Below are 27,885 nucleotides of genomic sequence, written 5' to 3'. Positions count from 1 at the left end.
TGTTCACTTGAAAAGATGCGGGAATAGATGGTACAAGTCAACATAGCTCATTCCATTATTATTGTCATTGAGGCGCCCTCCACCTGTCCACCATAAACCGTTTCGAAAGCTTTAATGAGGCCTTGGATGTTGTAGCTTTGATCAAGCAGCATTTGAGCAAGAGTCACATGACGCTCTTTGAATTTTTTATAGAGAGGAGCTCGATCGCAACTTTTTCAACAAAGATTGCAGATTTTAGGCATCTCAGTTTTGTATGACTTCACATTGAACAATTAACTTTATAGAAACTTTAATGTATTCATGCCAACTCACTTTCATCACATATGATAACAACATGTGAACAACGACTCAGGGATGATTCAGTACCAGTGCAGCCCAGGTTATTAAGCCAGATTGTCCCACTTCCAAATCCAAACGATTTCACTGTCAATAGTTTTGCTGAATGTGTTATATATTTATAAGTCATATCAAATATCATATATAAGCTTTATTGCCTCTATTAACTTTGCCATCACTATCAAATACAATAGGCTGAAACCACTGCAGAAGCTAAAATTGAATTGTCTCCTTTCTTTGACAATGGTTTTCATTATGCTACATGTATTCACGGAAAAATAATACAGTTAAGAATTTGATTGAGAATACTGTTTTACTCTACGTGAAGAAAGTTAGTAACAGTTATTCCTACCAAATATTATGGTATATTATCCCTACACTAGACGTATATTATGTAACTATTTTATTTGTTTGCGTCAAACACCTGCATTATCAAAATCAACCTGAATTTGTCAGAATACCAAAAAAGTAATGTATTATCTTTCTATATATTCGGTGTTTGAATTTTCATCTCTTAATACTAAAATGTTCAGAACGTAATTGTGTCTCTCTATGACAACGCTAGTATTACGTTTCATTGTAACTTTATTCGACAATGCTATTCTTAGGTTACTTTGTTCCAAAACGTAACAACAACGTTGCAAATTACGTTTTATTGGTTTTATTTTTTCAAGCATAAATATCTATTAGTAGTTGGGGCAGTAGTCTGGTACAAACTACTTCCGGTTCTGGTCAAAAGACCTGTGCATCCAAGATGGCGGCACTTCCGGTTCCGTGAGGCGTGCGCATCCAATATGGCGTCACTTCCGGTTCCGGTGGAGGGGTGTGTGCACCTCCAAGAATGCGGCACGTCCAGTTCCAAGGGGGCATCCTACAAATCAAAGATAGCAGCGGCCTGGAAGGCCGGGAGCTGGAGGCTGGAAGGCCGGGAAGGTGGAAAGGCAGGGAAGGCGGGAAGGCGGGAAGACGATAAGGAGAAAGGGGGGAAGGCGGGAGGCGAGAAGGAGGAAGGCGGGAGGGCGGGAAGGCGAGAAGGAGGAAGGCGGGAAGGTGGGGAGGCGAGAAGGAGGAAGGCTGGAGGGCGGGAGGGCGGTTAGGCGGAAGGCGGGAAGGCGGGAAGGCGGTAAGGAGGAAGGCGAGATGGAGGAAGGCGAGAAGGAGGAAGGCGAGAAGGAGGAAGGTGGGGAGGCGAGAAGGCGGGAAGGAGGAAGGCGGGAGGGCGGGGGGCGGGAAGGCGGGGGGCGGGAAGGCGAGAAGGAGGAAGGCGGTAAGGAGGAAGGCGAGATGGAGGAAGGCAGGAAGGCGGAAAGGAGGAAGGTGGGGAGGCGAGAAGGCGGGAAGGCGAGAAGTCGGGAAGGCGGGAAGGCGAGAAGGAGGAAGGCGTGAAGGCGTGAAGGCGAGAAGGCGGGAAGGCGAGAAGGAGGAAGACGGGAAGGCGGGAAGGAGGAAGGCGGGAAGGCGGAAGGAGGAAGGCGGGAAGGCGTGAAGGAGGAAGGCGTGAAGGCGGGGAGGCGTAAAGGCGGGGAGGGGTGAAGGCGGGGAGGCGTGAAGGCGTGAAGGCGAGAAGGAGGAAGGCAGGAAGGCGTAAATGCGTGAAGTCGAGAAGGAGGAAGGAGGAAGGCGGGAAGGCGTGAAGGAGGAAGGCGGGAAGGTGGGAAGGCGAGAAGGCGGGAAGGCGGGGAGGCGGGGAGGCGGAAAGGAGGAAGGCGGGAAGGAGGAAGGCGTGAAGGCGTGAAGGCGGGGAGGCGTGAATGCGTGAAGGCGAGAAGGAGGAAGGAGGAAGGCGGGAAGGCGTGAAGGAGGAAGGCGGGAAGGCGGGAAGGCGAGAAGGCGAGAAGGCGGGGAGGCGGGAAGGCGTGAAGGCAAGGAGGAGGAAGGCAGGAAGGCGAGAAGGAGTAAGGCGTGATGGCGGAAAGGCAGAAAGGCAAGAAGGAGGAAGGCGGGAAGGAGGAAGGAGGAAGGTGGGAAGACGGGAGGGCGAGTAGGAGGAAGGTGGGAAGGCGAGAAGGAGGAAGGAGAGAGGAGGGAGGGAGGGAGGGAGGAGGAAGAGGGTGTGCAGCGGTGTATCATCAACGTCAGTGGTGTTATGTCATCAACGTCAGTGATTTTGTGTCTTCAACAACAGTAGTGTATCATTAACGTCAGTGGTATTGTGTCTTCGACGTCAGCAGATTATCATCAAAGTCCGTGATGTTGTGTCTTCAACGTCAGTAGTGTTGTGTTCTCAATGTCAGTGGTGTATCGTCAACGTTAGTGGAGTATCATCAACGTCCGTGACTTTTTTGTCTTCAACATCCGTGGTGTATCATCATCGTCTGTGGTAGTGTATCATCAACGTCAGTGATGTTGTGTCTTCAACGTCAGTGGTGTGTTATCAACGCCCGTGGTGGTGTATCATCAACGTCAGTGGAGTATCATCAGCGTCAGTGATGTTCTGTCTTCAACATCGGTGGTGTATCATCAACGTCAGGGGAGTATCATCAACGTCCGTGACTTTGTGTCTTCAACATCCGTGGTGTATCATCAACGTTAGTGATGTTGTGTCTTCAACATCCGTGGTGTATCATCAACGTCAGTGGTGTATCATCAACGTCCGTGATGTTGTGTCTTCAACGTCAGTGGTGGTGTATCATCAACGTCAGTGTTGTATCGTCAACGTCCGTGATGTTGTGTCTTCAACGTCAGCGGAGTATCATCAACGTCCGTGGTGTTGTGTCTTCTACGTTAGTGGTGTATCATCAACGTCAGTGGTGGTGTAATCATCAACCTCTGTGATGTTGTGTTTTCAACGTCAGTGGTGTATCATCAACGTCATTGATGTTGTGTCTTCAACGTCAGTGGTGTATCATCAACGTCCGTGGTGTTGTGGCTTCTACGTTAGTGGTGTATCATCAACGTCAGTGGTGGTGTAATCACCAACCTCTGTGATGTTGTGTTTTCAACGTCAGTGGTTTATCATCAACGTCATTGATGTTGTGTTTTCAACGTCAGTGGTGTATCATCAACGTCAGCGGAGTATCATCAACGTCCGTGGTGTTGTGTCTTCTACGTTAGTGGTGTATCATCAACGTCAGTGGTGGTGTAATCATCAACCTCTGTGAAGTTATGTTTTCAACGTCAGTGGTGTATCATCAACGTCTGTAGAGGTGTATCATCAACGTCTGTGATGTTGTGTCTTCAACATCAGCATTGTTAGCATTAATGTTATGTTCTTTGTTAACTTTTAAAAGTTGATGAGAGTAACGCTTTGAGAAATATTAATGTGAATTGATATTTGTTAATGGCTTTGGATTACTCGGCCAATAACTTTATTTGCATTCGTCTCGCCGTGACTATCATTCTCAATGCGCAACACTAAATAGGTCACCGTTGGGGAAAAACAAGGGCCCAAGAAACTGCCAGCAGGATTGGTCAGGCAAGATTCTATAAATACCAACTCAGGCAACTGATCAGCTGATTACTGCTAGGTTAATCTTCTCCTCTCTATCAATGAATTGTAATATTTTTAAACGATTTATTTTCTCTTTAAAACTAATTTTACAGTGAATAATTTAATATGTAAAATTATGATTATTTCATGCAATCCTTTTTTGTTTTGTTTTTGTTTTGTTCCTGAAGATGGTGAGCACATGTGTATTAATTCTAAAAAAATGTTCTTTTGACCATAATATTTAACACCATAACACCAAAAATGTTACTAAATGAAAAATCTAATTTTCTAACATTTGTGAATGACAAGAAAGAATGTGAATTTGACAAGCACTCTACTTTATTGTGTGTGAAACATTAATAGATAGGATATATGTAAACAATAAGCACAATCATCACAATAATCATTTCAGTAGTTATACAAATATTTACATTATATTTATGCATTGTAATTTTTACCTTGTCATTTTACTGCCACAGTTACATCCAAACTATTTTTATTTTACCATATTAGAAATTAAGAATTACTGATAATAGGTAATTAAGAAATAACATTTTCTTTTTTTTATCATCATGAAAGCAGGACTCATAATAAATATTTATCTTACTGACCTGTTGATATATGAATATTTTGTAAAAGGTATAATGATCAAAATTTTAAATTGCTCACGTTAAGAAATGACCCCCTTGTTGATTGTTTCTTCATCACCCATAAATTTGAGTTTTTCTTTACTTACCAAGTTTTGAAAATTCGCACATTACTAATTAGAATGACTTAAGGTCTCTGCTTAAAATAGCGACATTACTTTCCACTCTCAGAAGCCAATAAGATTGTGTGAAAAAAAATAAATCACTGTAAACCTTGTAATGGGAGAATAATACATAAAAATACTTTTCTTATTTTGTCATATGTCCAGTTTATCATCAAAAGAAATGCTGAACAATTATCATAAAAATTAAGCTAGCTATGCATATTTGGATTCTTTATCTGCTATGATAAGATAACAGTTGAATCATTAAAGAAATGTTTTTTTCAGTGAACATGGTAATTTGTTTTTTTAAATCTTTGGTTTAAAGAATATTCATGGGACAAATATAATTCTACATTTCTTTAATACTCTGTGTTGTCTGTTAATTCTGAAAATATTTAACTGTGATATTGAGTTTCTACCTAAAAATGATAGTATGAAATTAATTTTGGTATAATTTCATCCTATCCAAAATACCAAATATATTTTAAGATGCACAGCTGTAAAACATTATTGAAAAAATGTTTTTTTTTAAAAAACCCACCAAACTAATAAGGTCAATTGGCGCCCACCATCTTTATCTTCATCCTTTTGTTTGCCCATAAGAAATCAAAATAGCTAAGAATAAATGTAAATACAGATATTACTTTCTTGAGTTTACATAGATCTAGGTACTTAACGTAATACATTACATTCAAGTTTAAACGTGGTAATGTTTTTTGGGTTGTTTATTTATTTATTTTTTTTTTTAAAAATGAGTTTCTTAATTGTCCTGAAATAGTATATGTATGTTTAGATAATTGAAGTCTAAAAGTTAAAAAATACCCCAAATAATTATAAGTCAAAATAAATGAATTATATTGATCTGGGCCCTGTTCCATAAAGTGATCTTAGAGCTAAGTTGGTCGTAACTCCCATACTTTATCATAGGCTTACGATCAACGTAGCACTAAGATCGCTTTGTGGAACAGGGCCCTGGATAAACTCCAAATGAAATGGGAAACAACTGCTGTGGTTGCAAAACATCTTGGTCTTCAGCTGTACGGTCCGGCAAACGTTGATCGTTTCCTGCATTAAAATGGAGTATTGATATTGATATAAATTATTTGAGTGTTTATTTTCTTAAAGAATGAAATTTAAGTCTTTATTATTTTAAAATAACTATAAAATCTATTTCTGACGCTAGGCTTCACAAAATGTCATGGTTTGGCAGTATCAACTTCATATCTTGAAAACTAAAACTTTACATAACATTTTTCAGCAAATTTCCATTTGGCAAACAGAGGCTACCAGTTATTGTTGTGTTTTGTTTTTGTTTGTTTGTTGTTTTTTTTTTTGGTGGGGGGGTGGGGGGGGGGGTGGGGGTGGGGGTGGGGGTGGGGGTGGGCGCACACAGCCCACCCTTCTAATTTTGGCATATATTAACTTTTCTAACTCGGAATATCTTGACTGAAAACAACCCATTTTGACTAACAGCGGGGTATGGCACTATGCTCACATCTTGAAAACTCATATCCTAAATAATATTGTTGAAGCAAATCCATTTTTAAAGAAAAGCTTAATTACTTTCTAAAATAAAGTTAAAAGTTATTTTAGTGCTTATTGGAGAACCGCATACACCTAGCCCACCCATCTTATTCGGAACACTGAAAACAATCCTTTTTGCCTTGCAACAGGGATTGACACTATCCAGGTCATATTTGAGAACCAAAACTATCCGTTATTCTTTTCAAAAATTATCATTTCAAGCAAAATCCAAGTTCCTGTCCCAGCAGAAGCTACCAGTTATTGTTGTGCTTTTTGGCTTTTTGAATATTAATATCCTAAATTATGTTTCTGAAGCAAACCCATTTTAAACAAAAGCTAGGTTACTTTCCCATCAAAAGTTACCAGTTAATGTTGTTCTGTTTGAAGACCCGCACACATCCCACCCTTCTTACACATGTGAGTTGAGAAGATATGTTTCCAATGTGTACCAAGAAAAGACAAGACTAACGATCAGTCAAATGTCTTTATTCTTACAACAGTATGCTGCACGTGAACTTCCAAACTTTACGTGCCTACTCTGCACGAGACAAATGATGCATCTCGCAAAATGGATCTATGACTTGACATGTTCATGAGCATCGGTTCACACAACATGAACATGGACATGAACATACCAGTATGTTCATTGTGGATCAAACCAATCTTAGTGACCAACATGTTTCTTTTGGCATTGAGTATATATAATGTGTAATACAGTGGGAAATATGAAGACATTACACAACAGACACTGCAGCAATGGCCTCTAATTATTAACATGGAACACTGAGGCTACATAAAGCTATTAGGAACTTACATATGGCATGCGAGTGAGTATGGTTTTACGCCGCTTTTAGCAATATTCCAGCGATTTCACGGCGGGGGACACCTTAAATGGGCTTCACACACATTTGGCATGTACATGTATGAGAATAACTATAGCACTTTCAGAAATATTGAGGATATGGACCCTCTTTTACGTCTGTTAATATGATGTGTATTTTCAAACCAGGAAATACATCAATCAGGATGTTACAACATCACAAGTAAAGATGAGCAAATGATCTTCACACTCAAAGTGAAATAAAAGTATAAAACTACACTACATTCTCGAAAACATTAAACAAGCATGTGTCATTATTTTCGTGTGCTTCAAGCTATTGTAGGTGTATCATAACAGGCTGACCAGGATGACAAGAATATAAGAGGATTGGCATTACAAACATCACAGTGTATGTAATTCAGAACTGTTTTACAAAATGTGCACATAATACATTATTAATAACAACTATGTACAATATTCTGAAATTACTCTATAATTACCCCGGTCATAGCATCCAATAGTTATTTTGCCAACTGGTTGCTGCCCCTGGTGTTCTGATAGATGGGCTCTGTGAGGAAGACAATATGGTGAATTGTATTAGTTTTAGTAGAAGTGCAACTCAGCAAGACCAAAGGGACAGTGCAGTAGCCTAAGGGTTAAAGAGTTCGCCTGTCGGTTCCCCTCATCCAGTCCTCTCTTTCTCAATATTGGCATCATTACTCTTGTGACAGCAACAACGTTGCCTTTAGTAGGTCAACAATAGTCTTTTTATTACAACAGAAAGTTGGTAGACTCGTGAGTGAGTGAGTTAAAATTTAGTGCCACAGATTAGTTTACTAAAACCCATGTTTATTGATGTTCCTTTTTTTGAAATGTTCATATGTGAAATCTAGAACATTGTAGTGTTGTTTCAGTAATCATGCTATTTAAACTCAAACCTCAGGTCTACTTGTTCGACCTACCAGCATCATACTCCTGTCCTTCAGCTTTTCTCATTTCCATTTCTTTTCCTGGTGTATAAAAGAAAAGGCAGGCTATGGGTTAGAGCGAGCTATATGTTTGAGTAATCGGGAAGGCAAAATCACAATCCGATGGTTATAATGTAACTAGCCATGTATATTACATCGAAACTCGACTAACTGTCAGCAAAAATACCAAACCAAAGTCTAGCACACTTTCACCTCATGCTACAATAAATTGTCATTGGTATATAGAGAGCGAGTATTGGGAACACTGACCCAATGTATTTTAGTTCTAGCATGCTAAGTCAGTGTCTACTTACATCTCTGTTATCGTATGTTCTCAATCGGTGTCTACTTACCTCTCTGTTAACGTATGTTCTCAATCAGCGTCCGCTTACCTCTCCGTTAACGTATGATCTCAATCAGCGTCTTCTTACCTCTCTGTTGACGTATGTTTTCAATCAGCGTCTACTTACCTCTCTGTTAACGTATGTTCTCAATCAGCGTCTACTTACCTCTCTGTTGATGTATGTTCTCAATCAGCGTCTACTTACCTCTCTGTTGATGTATGTTCTCAGTCAGCGTCTACTTACCTCTCTGTTAACGTATGTTCTCAATCAGAGTCTACTTACCTCTCTGTTAACGTATGATCTCAATCGGCGTTTACTTACCTCTCTGTTGACGTATGTTCTCAATCAGCGTCTACTTACCTCTCTGTTATCGTATGTTCTCAATCAGCGCCTACTTACCTCTCTGTTAACGTTTGTTCTCAATCATCGTCTACTTACCTCTCTGTTGATGTATGTTCTCAATCAGCGTCTTCTTACCTCTCTGTTAACGTATGTTCTCAATCGGCGTCTGCTTACCTCTGCGTTAACGTACGTTCTCAGTCAGCGTCTACTTACCTCTCTGTTAACGTATGTTCTCAATGAGCGTCTTCTTACCTCTCTGTTAACGTATGTTCTCAATCAGCGTATACACTCTCTCAAAAAAGAAACGCAACCCCAGTCTGAAAATGTCAGAAAGCTCCAAGAAGGAAAATTTTGATTGTAAATACAGTTTTTCTGATATGCACGTATACCATGTACACCGTTTATTAACGTAAGCGCCCAAACACACACATTTTCGTGCACGAAGGCATTTTATTGTTACTTTTATCATATTGAGAAAAATTTTCACGTGGCCCATGCCAAAAGCCTCATACACGTGCAATTCATGGAAAGAGCAGTAGAAGTATGGGTTTATTAAAACACGTGTTGATTAGCGATTCACTCTATCATTTCCACCGAAAGACAAGGCCGACTATGCCACGGTTGAGTGCTGCAAATCGAAATATCGCCATTGGTCGTATTGAGGCCGGACAAAGCTTTGGAAACGTTGCCTGGCACCTCAATATTCATAAAACAACGATTTCCCGACTTTGGAGCCAATACACCCAGTTTCATGCAACTGAAGATCGCCCCAGAAGTGGTAGGCCAAGGGTTACCACTCAACCTCAGGATCGATTCATCCGGGTCACCCACCTACGTAATCGGCTAGCCACACCTACCGTCACTGCAACATAGGTGCCAGGTTTGAGAAGAGTGTCCGCACAAACAATTAGGAACCGTCTACGAGAGGCCGGTCTACGTGCAAGAAGACCACTTATTGGACCTGTTTTACGCCACGAACATCGACGCCAACGACTCAGGTGGTGCACCAACGTTCGGATATGGACTCTCAGAAACTGGAGGGGCGTCTGCTTTAGTGACGAATCACGTTTTCTCTTGCAACGCCGTGACGGAAGACAGCGTGTCTATAGAAGAGGAAACTAACTGTTTTGCCCCGAAATGTGTTTGGCAGGTCGACAGATTAGGTGGAGGGAGCGTCATGGTGTGGGGAGCCATGTCTTACAACTAAAGATCAGCATTGGTGATCATTTGTGGCAATTTGACAGCCCAGCGCTATATCAATGACGTTTTACAGCCTCATCTTCTGCCGATTATAGACCAACAGAGGGAGCCCTACCAACACGACAACGCCCGGCCGCACACTGCACACGCAACAGTGACCTTTCTCCAGAATTCTAATGTCAACGTGTTACCATGGCCCTCCCGATCACCAGACATCAACCCAATCGAACATATTTGGGATTATCTGGACCGACGAGAACGTGCACGTGCAACGCCGCCGCAGACGTTGGATGCACTAGCCGTTGCACTGCAGGAGGAGTGGAGAGCAATCCCTCAGGAAAGAATCCGGCGTCTAATCCGTTCTGTTCCTAGGAGGTGCAATGCCGTGATCGCAGCTCGTGGCGCTCATACGAGGTACTGAGAAAGACGCTCCCTTGCGTCAAGTCAATCTTAGTGAGAGAACTGTCAAAGTCTGCACTTAAACTTGCATAACTGTACTGCCACCATGCCAAATTTCATATTGTTGTCTTCAATAATAAATGTGTTATAATAACTTGAATATTGAGATAAACATCTTGAAGATATAGGGGTTGCGTTTCTTTTTTGAGAGAGTGTACTTACCTCTCTGTTAACGTATGTTCTCAATCAGCGTCTACTTACCTCTCTGTTAACGTATGTTCTCAGCCAGAGTCTACTTACCTCTCTGCTGATGTATATTCTCAATCAGCGTCTACTTACCCCTTTGCTAACGTATATTCTCAATCAGCGTCTACATACCTCTCTGTTGACGTATGTTCTCAATCAGCGTCTACTTACCTCTCTGTTAACGTATGTTCTCAATGAGCGTCTTCTTACCTCTCTGTTAACGTATGTTCTCAGCCAGAGTCTACTTACCTCTCTGCTGATGTATGTTCTCAATCAGCGTCTACTTACCCCTTTGTTAACGTATGTTCTCAATCAGCGTCTACTTACCTCTCTGTTGATGTATGTTCTCAATGAGCATCTTCTTACCTCTCTGTTGACGTATGTTCTCAATCAGAGTCTACATACCTCTCCTTTAACGTATGTTCTCAATCAGCGTCTACTTACCTCTCTGTTGATGTATGTTCTCAATCAGCGTCTACTTACCTCTCCTTTAACGTATGTTCTCAATCAGCGTCTACTTACCTCTCTGTTGATGTATGTTCTCAATCAGCATCTTCTTACCTCTCTGTTGATGTATGTTCTCAATGAGCGTCTTCTTACCTCTCTGTTAACGTTTGTTCTCAATCAGCGTCTACTTACCTCTCTGTTAACGTATGTTCTCAATCAGCGTCTACTTACCTCTCTATTAACGTATGTTCTCAATCAGCGTCTACTTACCTCTCTGTTAACGTATGTTCTCAATCAGCGTCTACTTACCTCTCTGTTAACGTATGTTCTCAATCAGCGTCTACTTACCTCTCCTTTAACGTATGTTCTCAATCAGCGTCTACTTACCTCTCCTTTAACGTATGTTCTCAATCAGCGTCTACCCACCTCTCCTTTAACGTATGGTCTCAGTCAGCGTCTACTTACCTCTCCTTTAACGTATGTTCTCAATCAGCGTCTACTTACCTCTCTGTTGACGAATGTTTTCACTGAGTTCAAGCTGGATGTTGCCGTAGTAAGCATCCTTGACAGGTCCTGGCAACACACAGAGAGAGTGCAATATACACAGGTACATCTATTACCCACAGGGTCACTGATGTAGGGTAAATCTTTTTCACTGATCATCAAACCATTGTGCTTCATGCCTGTTTGAATGCTTTGCCGCAAATAATTGAGGATAACATCATCCATTGTTCCTGATGTCACAAACGAGTTTATGTCATCCCTTTCCAAAAAGACCAAGGGGGTCTCAGCCCGAGACCATGAATCCTACATTTTATTTTAAAGGTTTTGAACTGGGGGTAGACAGCGCCAATGGCCCAACATCTTCAACCTGTACTCAGTACTCACAGAGTTGTCTCAGTTTGCTGTACATTTTAGGACCTCCTCCGTGGTCTAGTGGTAGAGCGTCCGCCCGGAGAGCGGAAGGTCCGGGGTTCGATCCCCGACCACATCATACCAAAAGACGTTAAAAGATGGTACTTGTTGTTACCCAGTCTGGCGCTCGGCATAAAGAGGCTAAAACAGGGACTGGTCGGCTCGGAGTCAGTATACTGTGTCTAAGTGGGGTATTCATGTTAAACTACGGCATGGTATATCAGTGAGCTAGCACTATAAATCATCATCAGTCCGGACTAGTACAAGCAGACACACACACGTACATTCACGTCGCTATATAAGTGCAATAATCTTGGACGCGACGTTAAACCCCATTTCACCTCACCTGTACATTTTAGTAGATACAAGTGTATTTAGGCGGGGAGGCGCATCGACACGATGCAGCAAGAAAAGAAGATGTTTTCTCTCATCATACCTCGTCAATTCAAACAACTTTGTCAAAACTATGATATTAAATAGAATCCCTGCTTGTCTCTGAAAGCTGACAGATAGATGCATATTGTTCCTTGATATTTCGAGGCACACTCTGCAAAAATAAAGAAACGCAAAAGGGAAGAATAAAACCAAACTTGTTTCCATCGCAGTTGCGGCTGTACTCTGTGATCTTGACACCGCAGGTCCGTCAAAATAGTCCTAACTGGTCGTCTACCGCAAATATCTTCAGCGCGTAAACGGTTCCTCCCTGTCTGGGCTGATATCCAACGCAATCCTGGTATTGCCGTCGTTGTAGAGGTGGCCAGTGTGGTTCTTTCACGAAAGTGACGTAGCTGTATGAATCTGTCCTGTGCTCTTGTAGTGATACGTAGTCGATCGGATCTTGGAAGGTCCTTTGTTTTCCCGTGTGTCTGATACCGGTTCCACAGCCTTGTAATGGTGCTTGGTGCTATGAAGATGAATCGCCTGAAGGCGTTTTTGTGTTGGGCTTCCGTAAGTCGTGGCATGTTTTCGCTGTTCACTAATATATCTACTTTTTTTCTACGTTTTTGCTTCACGTTTACCTTTGAATCGGCCAAGTGTTGCTGCTTTATTTTAATTGCTATTCGGCGGAATATGGGTATTCGTCAGATTGTAATGGCTCTTCCGTAGTTGTGTTTTTGCGATTTTTCATTCATTTTCAAAATGTCTGCAGTACGTCATTTTATTAAATAAATACCAATCCATGCAGAAAATAAGAATTCAGATTTTGGATTTATTTTATATGGATATCGGCAACACCTTGTGAGATATTTACAATTTTTCTACTTTTGCGTTTTTATTTTTGCAGAGTACATATTCAATGTTCGATCTGCGTATTCTTAGACAGTTGACATGGATTGTGGCTGCTTTGTATATCTACTAGACACATGGTAACTCATTCTTGTGTAGGACGAGCTCCATTCACTGATAGAAGAGGGCCAAATACTCTTGATAGTGCACCACATTATAACGAGGTTCGTTGGAATACTGTTAAAAACGGCGTTAAACCCACTCACTCACTTACTCGTTGATAAATCGAATTATGTTATTCCTAATGCTTCACACCGCAACATATTACCACATTTTTCCTGTACGTCTTCTTCTTCTTCTGCAAATCCAAGGTTGCGGTTTGTTTGGTCAGGATCGTTATCTGGAACATATAGGTGTCATATGTATGGTCAGGATCGTTATCTGGAACATATAGGTTGCTGTACGTATAGTCAGGATCGTTATCTGGAACATTTAGGTTGCTGTATGTATGGTCAGGATCGTTATCTGGAACATATAGGTTGCCGTATGTATGGTCAGGATCGTTATCTGGAACATATAGGTTGCCGCATGTATGGTCAGGATCGTTATCTGGAACATATAGGTTGCTGTACGTATAGTCAGGATCGTTATCTGGAACATATAGGTTGCCGTACGTATGGTCAGGATCGTTATCTGGAACATAAAGGTTGCCGTTTGTTTGGTCAGGATCGTTATCTGGAACATAAAGGTTGCCGTATGTATGGTCAGGATCGTTATCTGGAACATATAGGTTGCCCTATGTATGGTCAGGATCGTTATCTGGAACATTTAGGTTGTCGTATGTATGGTCAGGATCGTTATCTGGAACATATAGGTTGCCGTATGTATGGTGAGTGAGTGAGTAACACAACATGGGGCACCTGGTATCCTCACTGTTTGATAGTGACTCATGAAAGAGTCGAGTTGTACAGTGGACTCATGGATGTGGAAAGGTTTTTTCTCGCTTATATAAAGTCATATCATGCAGGACGATTTGAAAGGCAAACCCGAAATAATTCAGATCTTAGACGGAACCTACGAGGGTGGTGGTGCTGTTGGCAAACTGAACAGCAGAACCGGGGCGAACCTCGGATTCGAACCAACGATCACAGGTTTCTGGTAGTCCTAAGTGACACAACTCAGCAAGTGAAGTCAAGTGAAGCAACTTGAATGCCTTGGGTCATATTACCCCTCTGGTTGAAGAGACATAAACTTGTTGAAATCCTTTACTTTGCATGGCGGTTGACTATTTAGGTCACATCTCCACATGGGATTAAGAGGTGAGGTAAAATTAGGTTTAACGTCGCGTCCAAGATTATTGCACTTATATATCGATGTGCATGAACGTGCGTGTGTGTGTGGCTGCTTGTACTAGTCCGGCCTGATGCCGATTTATAGTGCTAGCACACTGAGATACCATGCCGCAGTTTAACATGAATATCCCACTCAGACACAGTATACTGACTCCGAGCCGACTAGTCCTTGTTTTAGCCCCTTAATGCCGAGCGCCAGACAGGGTAACAACAAGTACCATCTTTTAACGTCTTTTGGTATGACGCGGTCGGGATCGAACCCCGGACGCTCTACCACAAGACCACGAAGGCGGCTCATGGGATTAATAAACTGACACAATGCACACAGTTAAAAACGTTAATGGACACAATTTAATGAACAAAAGATGCGATATTAAGTATGAAGTCACGGCAGACCCATGTAAATTACCTCTCAGGGGTGTCATCTGAAAACGGCAATAGGTATCCTCAGCACCTGGAAAATATATCATGCTTGTCTGATTTAACTCCGTAAAAGGCAGTTGTTGTCCAAAAATGAACTACACAGGGCGAAAAGCTTATATTTCTTGACTGTAAGAGAATTAAGCTTTCTGCATTTTCGGTTGGTTCAGACACACGTCATCGTGGTCTGTTGGTTTGGAGCTGTGATCATGCTTCCAATTCCTGGTTTACCTGGTCCAGGTTTGTTATTCACAGACAGCCGGAGAGCTGGAACATTCTGCTTCTAATACTGAATAGCATCAACTTACTCAAGCTTTGTTATTCACAGACAGCCGGAGAGCTGGAACATTCTGCTTCTAATACTGAATAGCATCAACTTACTCAAGCTTTGTTATTCACAGACAGCCGGACAGCTGGGACATTCTGCTTCTAATACTGAATAGCATCAACTTACTCAAGCTTTGTTATTCACAGACAGCCGGAGAGCTGGAACATTCTGCTTCTAATACTGAATAGCATCAACTTACTCAAGCTTTGTTATTCACAGACAGCCGGAGAGCTGGAACATTCTGCTTCTAATACTGAATAGCATCAACTTACTCAAGCTTTGTTATTCACAGACAGCCGGACAGCTGGGACATTCTGCTTCTAATACTGAATAGCATCAACTTACTCAAGCTTTGTTATTCACAGACAGCCGGACAGCTGGGACATTCTGCTTCTAATACTGAATAGCATCAACTAACTCAAGCTTTGTTATTCACAGACAGCCGGACAGCTGGGACATTCTGCTTCTAATACTGAATAGCATCAACTTACTCAAGCTTTGTTATTAACAGACCACCGGAGAGCTTGAACATTCTGATTTCAGTACTGAATAGCATCAACTTACTTAAGCTTGGAATAATAGTACTGTTGCGGGGTGGTGTACAATAACACACTTGGTTAACATAGGGCTTTAGTCTAAGTCAGTGGAATGGTGTAATAATAACACTCCAGGTAAACATGGGGCTTTAGTCTCAGTCAGAGGGGTGGTGTTACAATAACACTCCAGGTAAACATGGGGCTTTAGTCTCAGTCAGAGGGCTGGTGTTACAATAACACTCCAGGTAAACATGGGGCTTTAGTCTCAGTCAGAGGGCTGGTGTTACAATAACACTCCAGGTTAATAGGGGCTTTAGTCTTAGTCAGTGGGGTGGTGTAACAATAACACTCCAGGTTAACATGGGGCTTTAGTCTTAGTCAGGGTGGTGGTGTTACAATAGCACACCACACACATCACACCACACACACACACACCACACACACATCACACCACACACCACACACACACACACACCACACACACACAAACACATCACACCACACATCACACCACACACGCATCACACCACACACATCACATACATCACACCACACACACACACAGATCACATCAGACACACATCACACCACACACCACACACATCACACCACACACACACCACACACACACACACATCACACCACATACACATCACACACATCACACCACACACACACACAGATCACACCAGACACACATCACACCACACACCCACACATCACACCACACACATCACACCACACACACACACATCACACCACACACACATCACACCACACATACACATCACACACTCACACACATCACACCACACACACACATCACACCACACACACACACACACACACACACACGCGCGCCGTGAGATAGCTGGAATAATTGGATATTGCTTAAAGATGCAAGAACCCAGTCAGAGGGGTGGTGTTACAATAGCACACCACACACACACACACATCACACCACACACACATCACACACATCACACCACACACACACACAGATCACACCAGACACACATCACACCACACACCCACACATCACACCACACACATCACACCACACACACACACATCACACCACACACACATCACACCACACATACACATCACACACTCACACACATCACACCACACACACACACACACACACACACACACACACACACACACGCGCGCCGTGAGATAGCTGGAATAATTGGATATTGCTTAAAGATGCAAGAACCCAAATCATTCACTCACATTATAATTACGGTTCTCAGCTCACTTGGCATGTCAACATTATATCTGTTTTGGTACAATATTTGTGTTCATACCTGCACCTGACGTCTCCATCGTCTCGTAACTCTGTTGGTGTCTTGCCCTGTTCGCTTGTTCAGTTCTAGTATAGATGCACAATCACATTTTGTAAGACAAATGACAGTAATCATGGTCTTGTTTATCATGCTTTTTTAGTGCAAAAAGCCCAAAGCTCGCCAGTTTCTTTGAGGAATTAACATGTCATAGGTTTAATACCAAAACAATGGGTTTAATACCAAAACAATGGGTTATTTGTAAATACAAGCTATGATGAATTCTTTGATAGGCATTACTTAGAAGTTGACGGATCCACCTTTTATGGACAACAACTTCTTTCATTACTGTAAAGGCGACGTTCTGTGTCCCCCGACACATACATAATTCCTAGGGCACCACCAACGCCCGCCTTGGACAGTTGTGTGACTGCTGTATCACGGACACAGTATTGGAATATATTTTGGGGATAAGCATGCTGGGCGCCAGATGGTTGATAAAATATTGCCATATTTCCTACCAGGTAAAAATATTCCACTTTAAACTTCATGTTTACAGAACCTGCTTCGCCAAATATACACGTGGGTGTGATAATACTACAGAAATGCCTTTGATCCATTAGAGAAGCATTAGAGAAGCATGTTAGAATAATGAATAAACGTTATATATATATATATATATATATATATATATATATATATATATATATATATATATATATATATGCTTGATAACCGCAATGAAAAAATCAACTACCTGTTTGGTCTTTCATTCCGTTTGTGCCCAACTTGAAATGATAAAGCATACCAGTTTCAAAACATAGCTCTTCAAACAATATTTTCAGTCAACAGAAATAACAATCATTAGCTATATGTGCACAACATTATAGACATTGTGTATTATTGTATATAGCACATGTCGTTGAGGCTCTTAAATTAAACGGGTCAGCCAGGTAGCCTTGTGGTTAAAGTGTTCGCTCGTCATGCCGAAGACCTGGGTTCGATTTCCGACATTGGTACAATGTGTGAAGCCCATTTCTGGTGTTTCCCAGCCGCGATATTGCTGGAATATTGCTAAAAGATGCGTAAAACCACACTCACTCACTCACTCACTTAAGTTAAACCACAGATGCACGTACGTTTTGCAGCATGCAGACTCCTCCTCAGGTGTATAATGACGATGATGAGGATGATAATGGTAACCATGCCAACAGATCCTGTAACAATAGCAGTCAGCTGATTCTTGTATTCAGTGTCATCACTCCCGATCAACGAAACTTCCACTGTGACAAAAAAATTATCAAAATGAAGATATATATATATGTGCTTTCCAGATAAACGAATGTATGTTAGACTTTCATCTTGATCAGACATTTATCTATGTAATTCGTCTTCTACACCAACACAAATATGGTATTATTTCTTGGTAGGTCTAAGATCTGTAAGGAATTTAGACACAGCTCCACCGATGCCACATTGTAAAGTGTCAGTCATGACATCATCAAGAATACAGTTAAGAAAACGTACACTTCTGTGGAAAGCAATTTCTGGTTTACAGCATATAGCCACATGTTGATGTAGAACCTTACACCGTTATCAAGCTGGAGTGACAACAACCAGGTGATAGGGGCACATATCCATGACATGTGACAGGCGGAAGATTAACGTTGACAACGACAGTTAAAAGATAACAAATAGCACACAGATAATTTGATAAAGCCAAATGTACAGAAAGAATAACAAGTAGTACACACGTAATGAAGCACACGGGTAAATAAGCCAGGTGTACAGTTAGGATAAGGGTTAAAAGGATTAAACAGTTGTGACAAGCTGAGTGGGTCATAATTAAAGCCAGAAATTGCCATCCATAATGTTGTACGTTTTCTTACGTACGCAACACTTTCTCAGAATGCCAATCAAACAGTGACCCAGAAGGTATGCTGAACATGTACAGCTATGATAATTCCAGTTTGCCAACACGATCATATCAGTCTAGTGCATGTTTTGTATGGTCAATATAACCTCATATATACATCCTTCCTATTACAATAGAACTGCAATACAAATGACAACTGTCACTCTGAAGACTGTTAAGTTTATTGAGGGACGGCCATTTCCACAACAGAATTGAAAGCCATCTACCGTATTCGGCGTAATAAGCGCCAAGGGCGGTCTCAAAATTAGAAATAGGGGGCTCTTATTAGAATATTATTTTGGTAAAAAAAAACAGAGTTGAAAGATACATTTCGTTGTTTATTGTGACAGCCTGAAATGTTTATGTACGACATATATTTTTTTGCAGAATTTGATTGCTCATAACTAAGGGTGCATATAGCACACGAGTGTGTATTATACGCGAATAAAAAAGTCTTGTGCACATTGATCAATCGGAAGGGGTGCTAATTGGGATTGTTCACTAGCCAATATATCAGCAAATACCGCCGTGAGCGCTTATTAGAGCGGGGCGCTTATTACGTCGAATACGGTATATCTAATTCACTTAACATTTCCTTTTCGATATTGTCTGCATATTGATTCAAATTGCCATATCTAGTTTCCATGACTACCACCAGATGTATACCTATTCACTCACTCGCAAACTTAACGTAAATTCACCTTCATCTTACACTTAAGGGTCCCCTTTGCTTTTGTTTGCACCAAAAAAAATATTGCTAAAAGCTGGAGTTGACAATATACAGGAAAATGTTAGGCATCTTTTCTTAATATTCTACGTTTAGTTCTATATGTATTGCAAATAGCAAATGTCAGTTAATCGGTCTCACTGATAGATGAGGCTATCCTACTTCTAAGTAAAACACTAAATATCATGTACAAACATGCATCGCCAAACACCTTTATCATGATCAGTTATAGTCCCTGCCCAGTTTGCAGAGCAGGTCATATTAGACGTAATAAATCGTGTTTTATAAACGCTTGTCCATAACTAACATTGTCCTTATAAAACACCATGTGTAGGAGGTGAGTAATGTGTCAAACCCATCTCAACGACATATCTCGCCAACATCACGACTGTATGGAAATCCACCTCCACCTCTATGAAATGCCTACCACCAACTCCACAAGTAAAACACTAAATATAATGTACAAACATGAACCCACAATGACCTTTATTATCAATTATGTTACCTGCACAGTTTGCAACGCCTGACATATTCTCAGCATTAGACTGTAATAAATCATGCTTTAACTAGGGGCCGTCGGGTAGCCTAGTGGTTAAAGCGTTCGCTCGTCACGCCGAAGACCCGGGTTCGATTCCCGACATGGGTACAATGTGTGAAGCCCATTTCTGGTGTCCCCCGCCGTGATATTGCTGGAATATTGCTAAAAGCGCCATAAAACCAAACTCACGCCCTCCATAACTAACATTGTCGTTATAAAACATGTGCAAGAGGTGACAGAGTGGTTGGGGTCGTACACGACACAAATAGCAGATACGGCTTCACCGTGTTTGCCAGTTAAGTCATCTAGGCTGGACTCCAATTGTTTGTAGCAGGGTGTAAGAATGTCCCTCAATATGACAGAAAGAAACTTATGATAATAGGTTAATGATATAGCTCACATTGAACGTTTACATATGCAACAGCTTGTCCGGGTGTCATCATATGTCCATTATCAGCAGTACAGGTCAGTTTCCCTCCATCAGAACGGGTTATGTTACGTTTGAGGAATATCGACCCAGTACTTGTTTGTCCGTTGTGATACCACCGGAATGTGTGGACACCAGGGTTGGCATCATCTACTACACACTCTACACGGAGGTCTTCACCGACACTGACATCCAGGGTGTCATTGCTTGGATCCAGCTGTACCACTGGCGGATCTGGAGACGGAATAGGTATAAGCTCTCGCATTTAATAAAGGATCTGTTAAATGTCAATACATTATTATTGTACTGAAGAGAAAACACGAAATTCATATTAGCTTTTGTTATGTTTGTCACAGACATATACTTTCATAATTCATAAAATGAGCTAATAAAGATTTTCATTTGTATTGGCATTTATTGCAGCCCTCGTTATTCATTTTTCCTTGATTCAAAATCGTAAATTACTTACACAGAATCCTGATTTGAGTAGAGGCGCGCACATTCCCTGCGCTGCATTCTAAAGTGCCAGAGTCAGACTTGGATGTTACTGTTTTACTGAAGGTTTGTCCACTGTAGGAACCTCCGTTGTGTGTCCATCTGAACGAAGTGGCTGGCGAGTTGAAGGAGTCGACCACACACACGACACTGATCACTTGACCAAGGAGTACGTTAAGGACACTTCCTGTTGGCTCCAGGTGGATGTGTAGGGCGGCTGAAAGATGTGACCACGTATACAATATGCAAACAATCTAATTATGTATCCGCTTCTTTATTCAAATACATCATGTACTTTCTAGTCTATATAAAATTGCTATCGAATCCCGTTGCTTTCATTTAGATATTGTTTAAAAATTTCTCGAGATAAAATTTTCACTTTGTATATGTCTCACCTCCAAATGAATGAAACACCACCCAACATAACTACTGTATCAAACCCATCCCCACGACATACCACCCAACATAACTACTGTATCAAACCCATCCCCACGACATACCACCCAACATAACTAATGTATCAAACCCATCCCCACGACATACCACCCAACATAACTACTGTATCAAACCCATCCCCACGACATACCACCCAACATAACTACTGTATCAAACCCATCCCCACGACATACCACCCAACATAACTACTGTATCAAACCCATCCCCACGACATACCACCCAACATAACTACTGTATCAAACCCATCCCCACGACATACCACCCAACATAACTACTGTATCAAACCCATCCCCACGACATACCACCCAACATAACTACTGTATCAAACCCATCCCCACGACATACCACCCAACATAACTACTGTATCAAACCCATCCCCACGACATATCACCCAACATAACTAATGTATCAAACCCATCCCCACGACATACCACCCAACATAACTACTGTATCAAACCCATCCCCACGACATACCACCCAACATAACTACTGTATCAAACCCATCCCCACGACATACCACCCAACATAACTAATGTATCAAACCCATCCCCACGACATACCACCCAACATAACTACTGTATCAAACCCATCCCCATGACATATCACCCAACATAACTAATGTATCAAACCCATCCCCACGACATACCACCCAACATAACTACTGTATCAAACCCATCCCCACGACATACCACCCATCATAACTACTGTATCAAACCCATCCCCACGACATACCACCCAACATAACTACTGTATCAAACCCATCCCCACGACATACCACCCAACATAACTAATGTATCAAACCCATCCCCACGACATATCACCCAACATAACTACTGTATCAAACCCATCCCCACGACATACCACCCAACATAACTACTGTATCAAACCCATCCCCACGACATACCACCCAACATAACTAATGTATCAAACCCATCCCCACGACATACCACCCAACATAACTACTGTATCAAACCCATCCCCATGACATACCACCCAACATAACTACTGTATCAAACCCATCCCCACGACATACCACCCAACATAACTACTGTATCAAACCCATCCCCATGACATACCACCCAACATAACTACTGTATCAAACCCATCCCCACGACATACCACCCAACATAACTACTGTATCAAACCCATCCCCATGACATACCACCCAACATAACTACTGTATCAAACCCATCCCCACGACATACCACCCAACATAACTACTGTATCAAACCCATCCCCATGACATATCACCCAACATAACTACTGTATCAAACCCATCCCCACGACATACCACCCAACATAACTACTATATCAAACCCATCCCCATGACATACCACCCAACATAACTACTGTATCAAACCCATCCCCACGACATACCACCCAACATAACTACTGTATCAAACCCATCCCCATGACATACCACCCAACATAACTACTGTATCAAACCCATCCCCACGACATACCACCCAACATAACTACTGTATCAAACCCATCCCCACGACATACCACCCAACATAACTACTGTATCAAACCCATCCCCACGACATACCACCCAACATAACTACTGTATCAAACCCATCCCCACGACATACCACCCAACATAACTACTGTATCAAACCCATCCCCACGACATACCACCCAACATAACTAATGTATCAAACCCATCCCCGCGACATATCACCCAACATAACTACTGTATCAAACCCATCCCCACGACACACCACCCAACATAACTACTGTATCAAACCCATCCCCACGACACACCACCCAACATAACTACTGTATCAAACCCATCCCCACGACACACCACCCAACATAACTACTGTATCAAACCCATCCCCACGACACACCACCCAACATAAGTACTGTATCAAACCCATCCCCACGACATACCACCCAACATAACTAATGTATCAAACCCATCCCCATGACATACCACCCAATATAACTACTGTATCAAACCCATCCCCACGACATATCACCCAACATGACTAATTTATCAAACCCATCTCCACGACATATCACCCAGCATAACTACTGTATCAAACCCATCCCCACGACACACCACCCAACATAACTACTGTATCAAACCCATCCCCACGACATACCACCCAACATAACTACTGTATCAAACCCATCCCCACGACACACCACCCAACATAACTACTGTATCAAACCCATCCCCACGACACACCACCCAACATAAGTACTGTATCAAACCCATCCCCACGACATACCACCCAACATAACTACTGTATCAAACCCATCCCCATGACATACCACCCAATATAACTACTGTATCAAACCCATCCCCACGACATATCACCCAACATGACTAATTTATCAAACCCATCTCCACGACATATCACGTCAGCATCACTACTGTGTTAAACCTTCTTCTACACCCCCCCCCCCCCCCCCCCCCCCACACACACACTTCCCCACATCACTAATGTATCAAACCCATCTCCACGACATATCATGTCAGCATCACTACTGTGTTTAACCTTCTTCTACACCCCCCCCCCCCCCTTCTCCACATCACTAATGTATCAAACCCATCTCCACGACATATCACGCCAATATCACTACTGTGTTAAACCTTCTTCTGCAACCCCCCCCCCCCCTTCTCCACATCACTACTGTATCAAACCCATCTCCACGACATATCACGTCAGCATCACTACTGTATCAAACCTTCTTCTACAACCCCCCTCCCCCCCCCCCCCCCCCCCCCCCCCCCCCTCCCCACATCACTTATTTCTCAAACCCATCTCCACGACATATCACGCCAATATCACTACTGTACCAAACCTTCTCTCAACAAAACACCACCACGCAAACATCACTACTGTATCGCAATCCACATCCGCCTCCATGAAATGCCTCCCCCCACCCCCACAAGTAACACATTAAATATCATGTACATAAATGCACCGCAAAATACCTTTATCATTATCAATTATGTTCCCTGCCCAGTTTGGAGAGCAGGACATTTTCCCAGCATTAGACGTGATAAGTCATGGTTCATTAACGCTTGTCCATAACTAACATTGTCCTTATTAAACATCATGTGTAGGAGGTGAAAGAGTGGTTGGGGTCGTGCACGACTCAAACAGCATTTACGGCTCCAACATGTTTGACAATGAAAACCTCTAGGCTGGGCTCCAGATGTTTGAAACAGGGCATAAGAATGTCCTCATTATTCCAGAAAGAAACTTATGATAATAGGTTAATGATGTAGCTCACATTGAACGTTAACATGTGCAACTGCTTGTCCGGGTGTCATCATGTGTCCATTATCAGCAGTACAGGTCAGTTTCCCTCGGTCAGAAAGGGTTATGCTACGTTTGAGGAATGTCGACCCTGTACTTGTTTGTCCGTTGTGAGACCACCGGAATGTGTTGACACCAGGGTTGGCAGTCTCTACTACACAGACTACACGGAGGTCTTCACCGACAGTGACATCCAGGGTGTCATTCCTTGGCTCCAGATGTACCACTGGCGGATCTGGAGATATCAATGATTAATCCACAGATTAGTGATGTTTTCCTTGAATTACAAATACAAGAATTATTCATTTCATAAGGATTGAAAATTGACATACACACGTTCTACACTACCGTACCCAACGCCTCCTGATGTAAATATATACGGGACAGGAATAAGCTCTCGCATTCAATGAAGTATATGTTAAATGCCTATACATTATAAGAGAAAACACGAAATTCATTTGTCACAGAACTATACTTTCATTATTCATAAAATGAGCTACTAAGATTTTCATTTGTATTGGCATTAATTGCAACCCTAGTATTCCTTTTCCGTAGATTCATAATCGTAAATTACTTACACAGAACGCTGATTCGAGTAGAGGCGCGCACATTCCCTACTCTGCATTCTAAAGTGCCAGCGTCAGACTTTGCAGCTGTTTTACTGAAGGTTTGTCCACTGTAGGAACGTCCGTTGTGTGCCCATCGGAACGAAGTGACCGAAGAGTTGCAGTAGTCGACCACACACACGACACTGATCACCTGACCAAGGAGTACGTTGAGGACACTTCCCGTTGGCTCCAGGTGGATTTGTAGGGCGGCTGAAAGATGTGACCACGTATACAATATGCAAACATTTTAATTATGTATCCACTTATTAATTCGAATACATCATGTACTTTCTAATCTATAAAGATTTGCTTTCGAGGCCCTTCATTTAGATACTGTTTAAATATTTCTCAAGATAAAAGTTTCACTATGTATATTTCTCACCTCCAACTCAAATACAACATGTACATTTTAGTCAGTTTAGATATTAGTATAGATAACTTCTATTATGAATTTTTCTCACCTCTGACGCAAGAAAATACCACCCCAACCCCCCACATCACAAATGTGTTAAACCCACCTCCACGACATCCCACGCCAACATCACCACTGCGTTAAGTCTTCTTCCACAGAATACCACCCAACATCTCTATTGTGTCAAACCCAGCTCCACGACATACTGTCATCACACATCACTACTTTATCGAACCCACCTCTATGACATACCACACCAACATCACTACTGTGAGAACAACTCGCTGTTCCCCAACGAGAGTGGGAACACTCGTCTAGGGAGGTCTCTGTCCCCGTACAGTCGACGTTACTCAGCCAAACTTTGGAGGGGTGGCCAAAGTGGTAAACAGGAGGCGAAGCAAAAGCCAGTATGCATTGTCCACGTCCCAGGATTGCAATATGGAACATTCCAACCAGTATCTGCCATGAAGGATGTTAAAACCAGATTGACCAAATTGAAGGAGATATGGTAGAAGAGACTACTATCTCAACCCCAGGTTGTGTTCATCAAATGACAAATGCCCAAAACTATCATCACAAACCGTTCCCCATGAACCATTATATTACACCTCAAGTCTGCCAACACTGTTATTCAGCGGCGGTACCAATCGGATAGTTTGACCAACAGCTACGAAAATAAAGATAAGACATGAATCATAAGCACCTTTAAATGGGTGCGAAGCGTATTCCATCAAAACTAAAAGTTATTGATAACCCATGTGTATGTCATAAGTGACAGTGTAAACTAGTTTTATTTTATTATGATTTCTTTGTAGAAAATCACTTATTCCAATTGCGAAATGACATTGTTTATCGTTGGGACAAACGAGGTGGATCACTTTGAGGGACTCAGTACGGCAGAGGGAGGGCAGAGCCAGATGAAGCGAAGGTGATGGATCAAGAACGACAGGGAGAGCCAGATGAAGCGAAGGTGATGGATCAAGAACGACAGGGAGAGCCAGATGAAGCGAAGGTGATGGATCAAGAACGACAGGGAGAGTCAGATGAAGCGAAGGTGATGGATCAAGAACGACAGGGAGAGCCAGATGAAGCGAAGGTGATGGATCAAGAACGCGAGGGGTAGACAGATGAAGCGAAGGTGATGGATCAAGAACGACAGGGAGAGCCAGATGAAGCGAAGGTGATGGATCAAGAACGACAGGGAGAGCCAGATGAAGCGAAGGTGATGGATCAAGAACGACAGGGAGAGCCAGATGAAGCGAAGGTGATGGATCAAGAACGACAGGGAGAGCCAGATGAAGCGAAGGTGATGGATCAAGAACGACAGGGAGAGCCAGATGAAGCGAAGGTGATGGATCAAGAACGACAGGGAGAGCCAGATGAAGCGAAGGTGATGGATCAAGAACGACAGGGAGAGCCAGATGAAGCGAAGGTGATGGATCAAGAACGACAGGGAGAGCCAGATGAAGCGAAGGTGATGGATCAAGAACGCGAGGGGTAGACAGATGAAGCGAAGGCGATGGATCAAGAACGCGAGGGGTAGACAGATGAAGCGAAGGCGATGGATCAAGAACGACAGACAGAAGGGAGAGCCAGATGAAGCGAAGGTGATGGACCAAGAACAACAGAGCAAAGTGAGTGTGTGAGTGAGTGAGTTGTGTTTAACGCCGCTTTTAACAGTATTACAGTTATATCACAGCGTGCCAGCTTAATGTGGGAGGAAAGCCCAAAGCGATGCAGGTCTCAGACGTTTACCACTTCGGTGAAACCCACGAGCACGGGTATGGTGCTGACAAACCTTGAAACCTAATCGAAGCGAACCGGGATTCGAACCCACAATCATAGGTTTCTGGCGTGGCCAAGGGACGCAACTCTGCACAGCGAATCGCGGCGCCTTAGATGACTTGGCCACCCTGTATTTGTCAGAATACCAAGGAAGTAATGCATTACCTTTCTATATATTCGGTTTTTGAATTTTCTTAATACTAAAATTTTCAGAACGTAATTGTGTCTCTCTATGACGTTTATTCCACAAGGTAACAACAACGTTGCAAATAACGTTGTGAAAACGTTGTGCTTTGAACATTACAAAACGTTTTTGTAAATGATGTTTAGGAAACCACTTGTAGATCTACCATCTCCTTGTTTTATTTTTTCA

General features: G+C 42.2%; 1 protein-coding gene across 1 annotated transcript; it reads right to left on the bottom strand.

Moving 5' to 3' along the window:
* Positions 1-7,194: 7,194 nt before the first annotated feature.
* On the bottom strand, positions 7,195-25,529 carry LOC139472634 (B-cell receptor CD22-like; the record flags this gene model as incomplete). The annotated part of the gene is made up of 12 exons (XM_071255100.1): positions 7,195-7,429; positions 7,824-7,871; positions 11,312-11,380; positions 13,278-13,349; positions 14,711-14,755; positions 16,899-16,963; positions 17,632-17,662; positions 18,014-18,157; positions 20,455-20,715; positions 20,951-21,193; positions 24,682-24,942; positions 25,286-25,529. Coding segments are annotated over 12 exons (1,530 nt in total), but the record flags the coding sequence as incomplete, so codon positions are not given.
* Between the last annotated feature and the right edge of the window lie 2,356 nt (positions 25,530-27,885).

The sequence above is a fragment of the Haliotis cracherodii genome, unplaced genomic scaffold (assembly GCF_022045235.1).
Source record: "Haliotis cracherodii isolate W230 unplaced genomic scaffold, xgHalCrac1.p SCAF_25, whole genome shotgun sequence".
Classification (NCBI taxonomy): Eukaryota; Metazoa; Mollusca; class Gastropoda; order Lepetellida; family Haliotidae; genus Haliotis; species Haliotis cracherodii.
The sequence above is the reverse complement of the archived record's forward strand: the minus strand, read 5'-3'. Positions and strand labels throughout refer to the sequence as shown.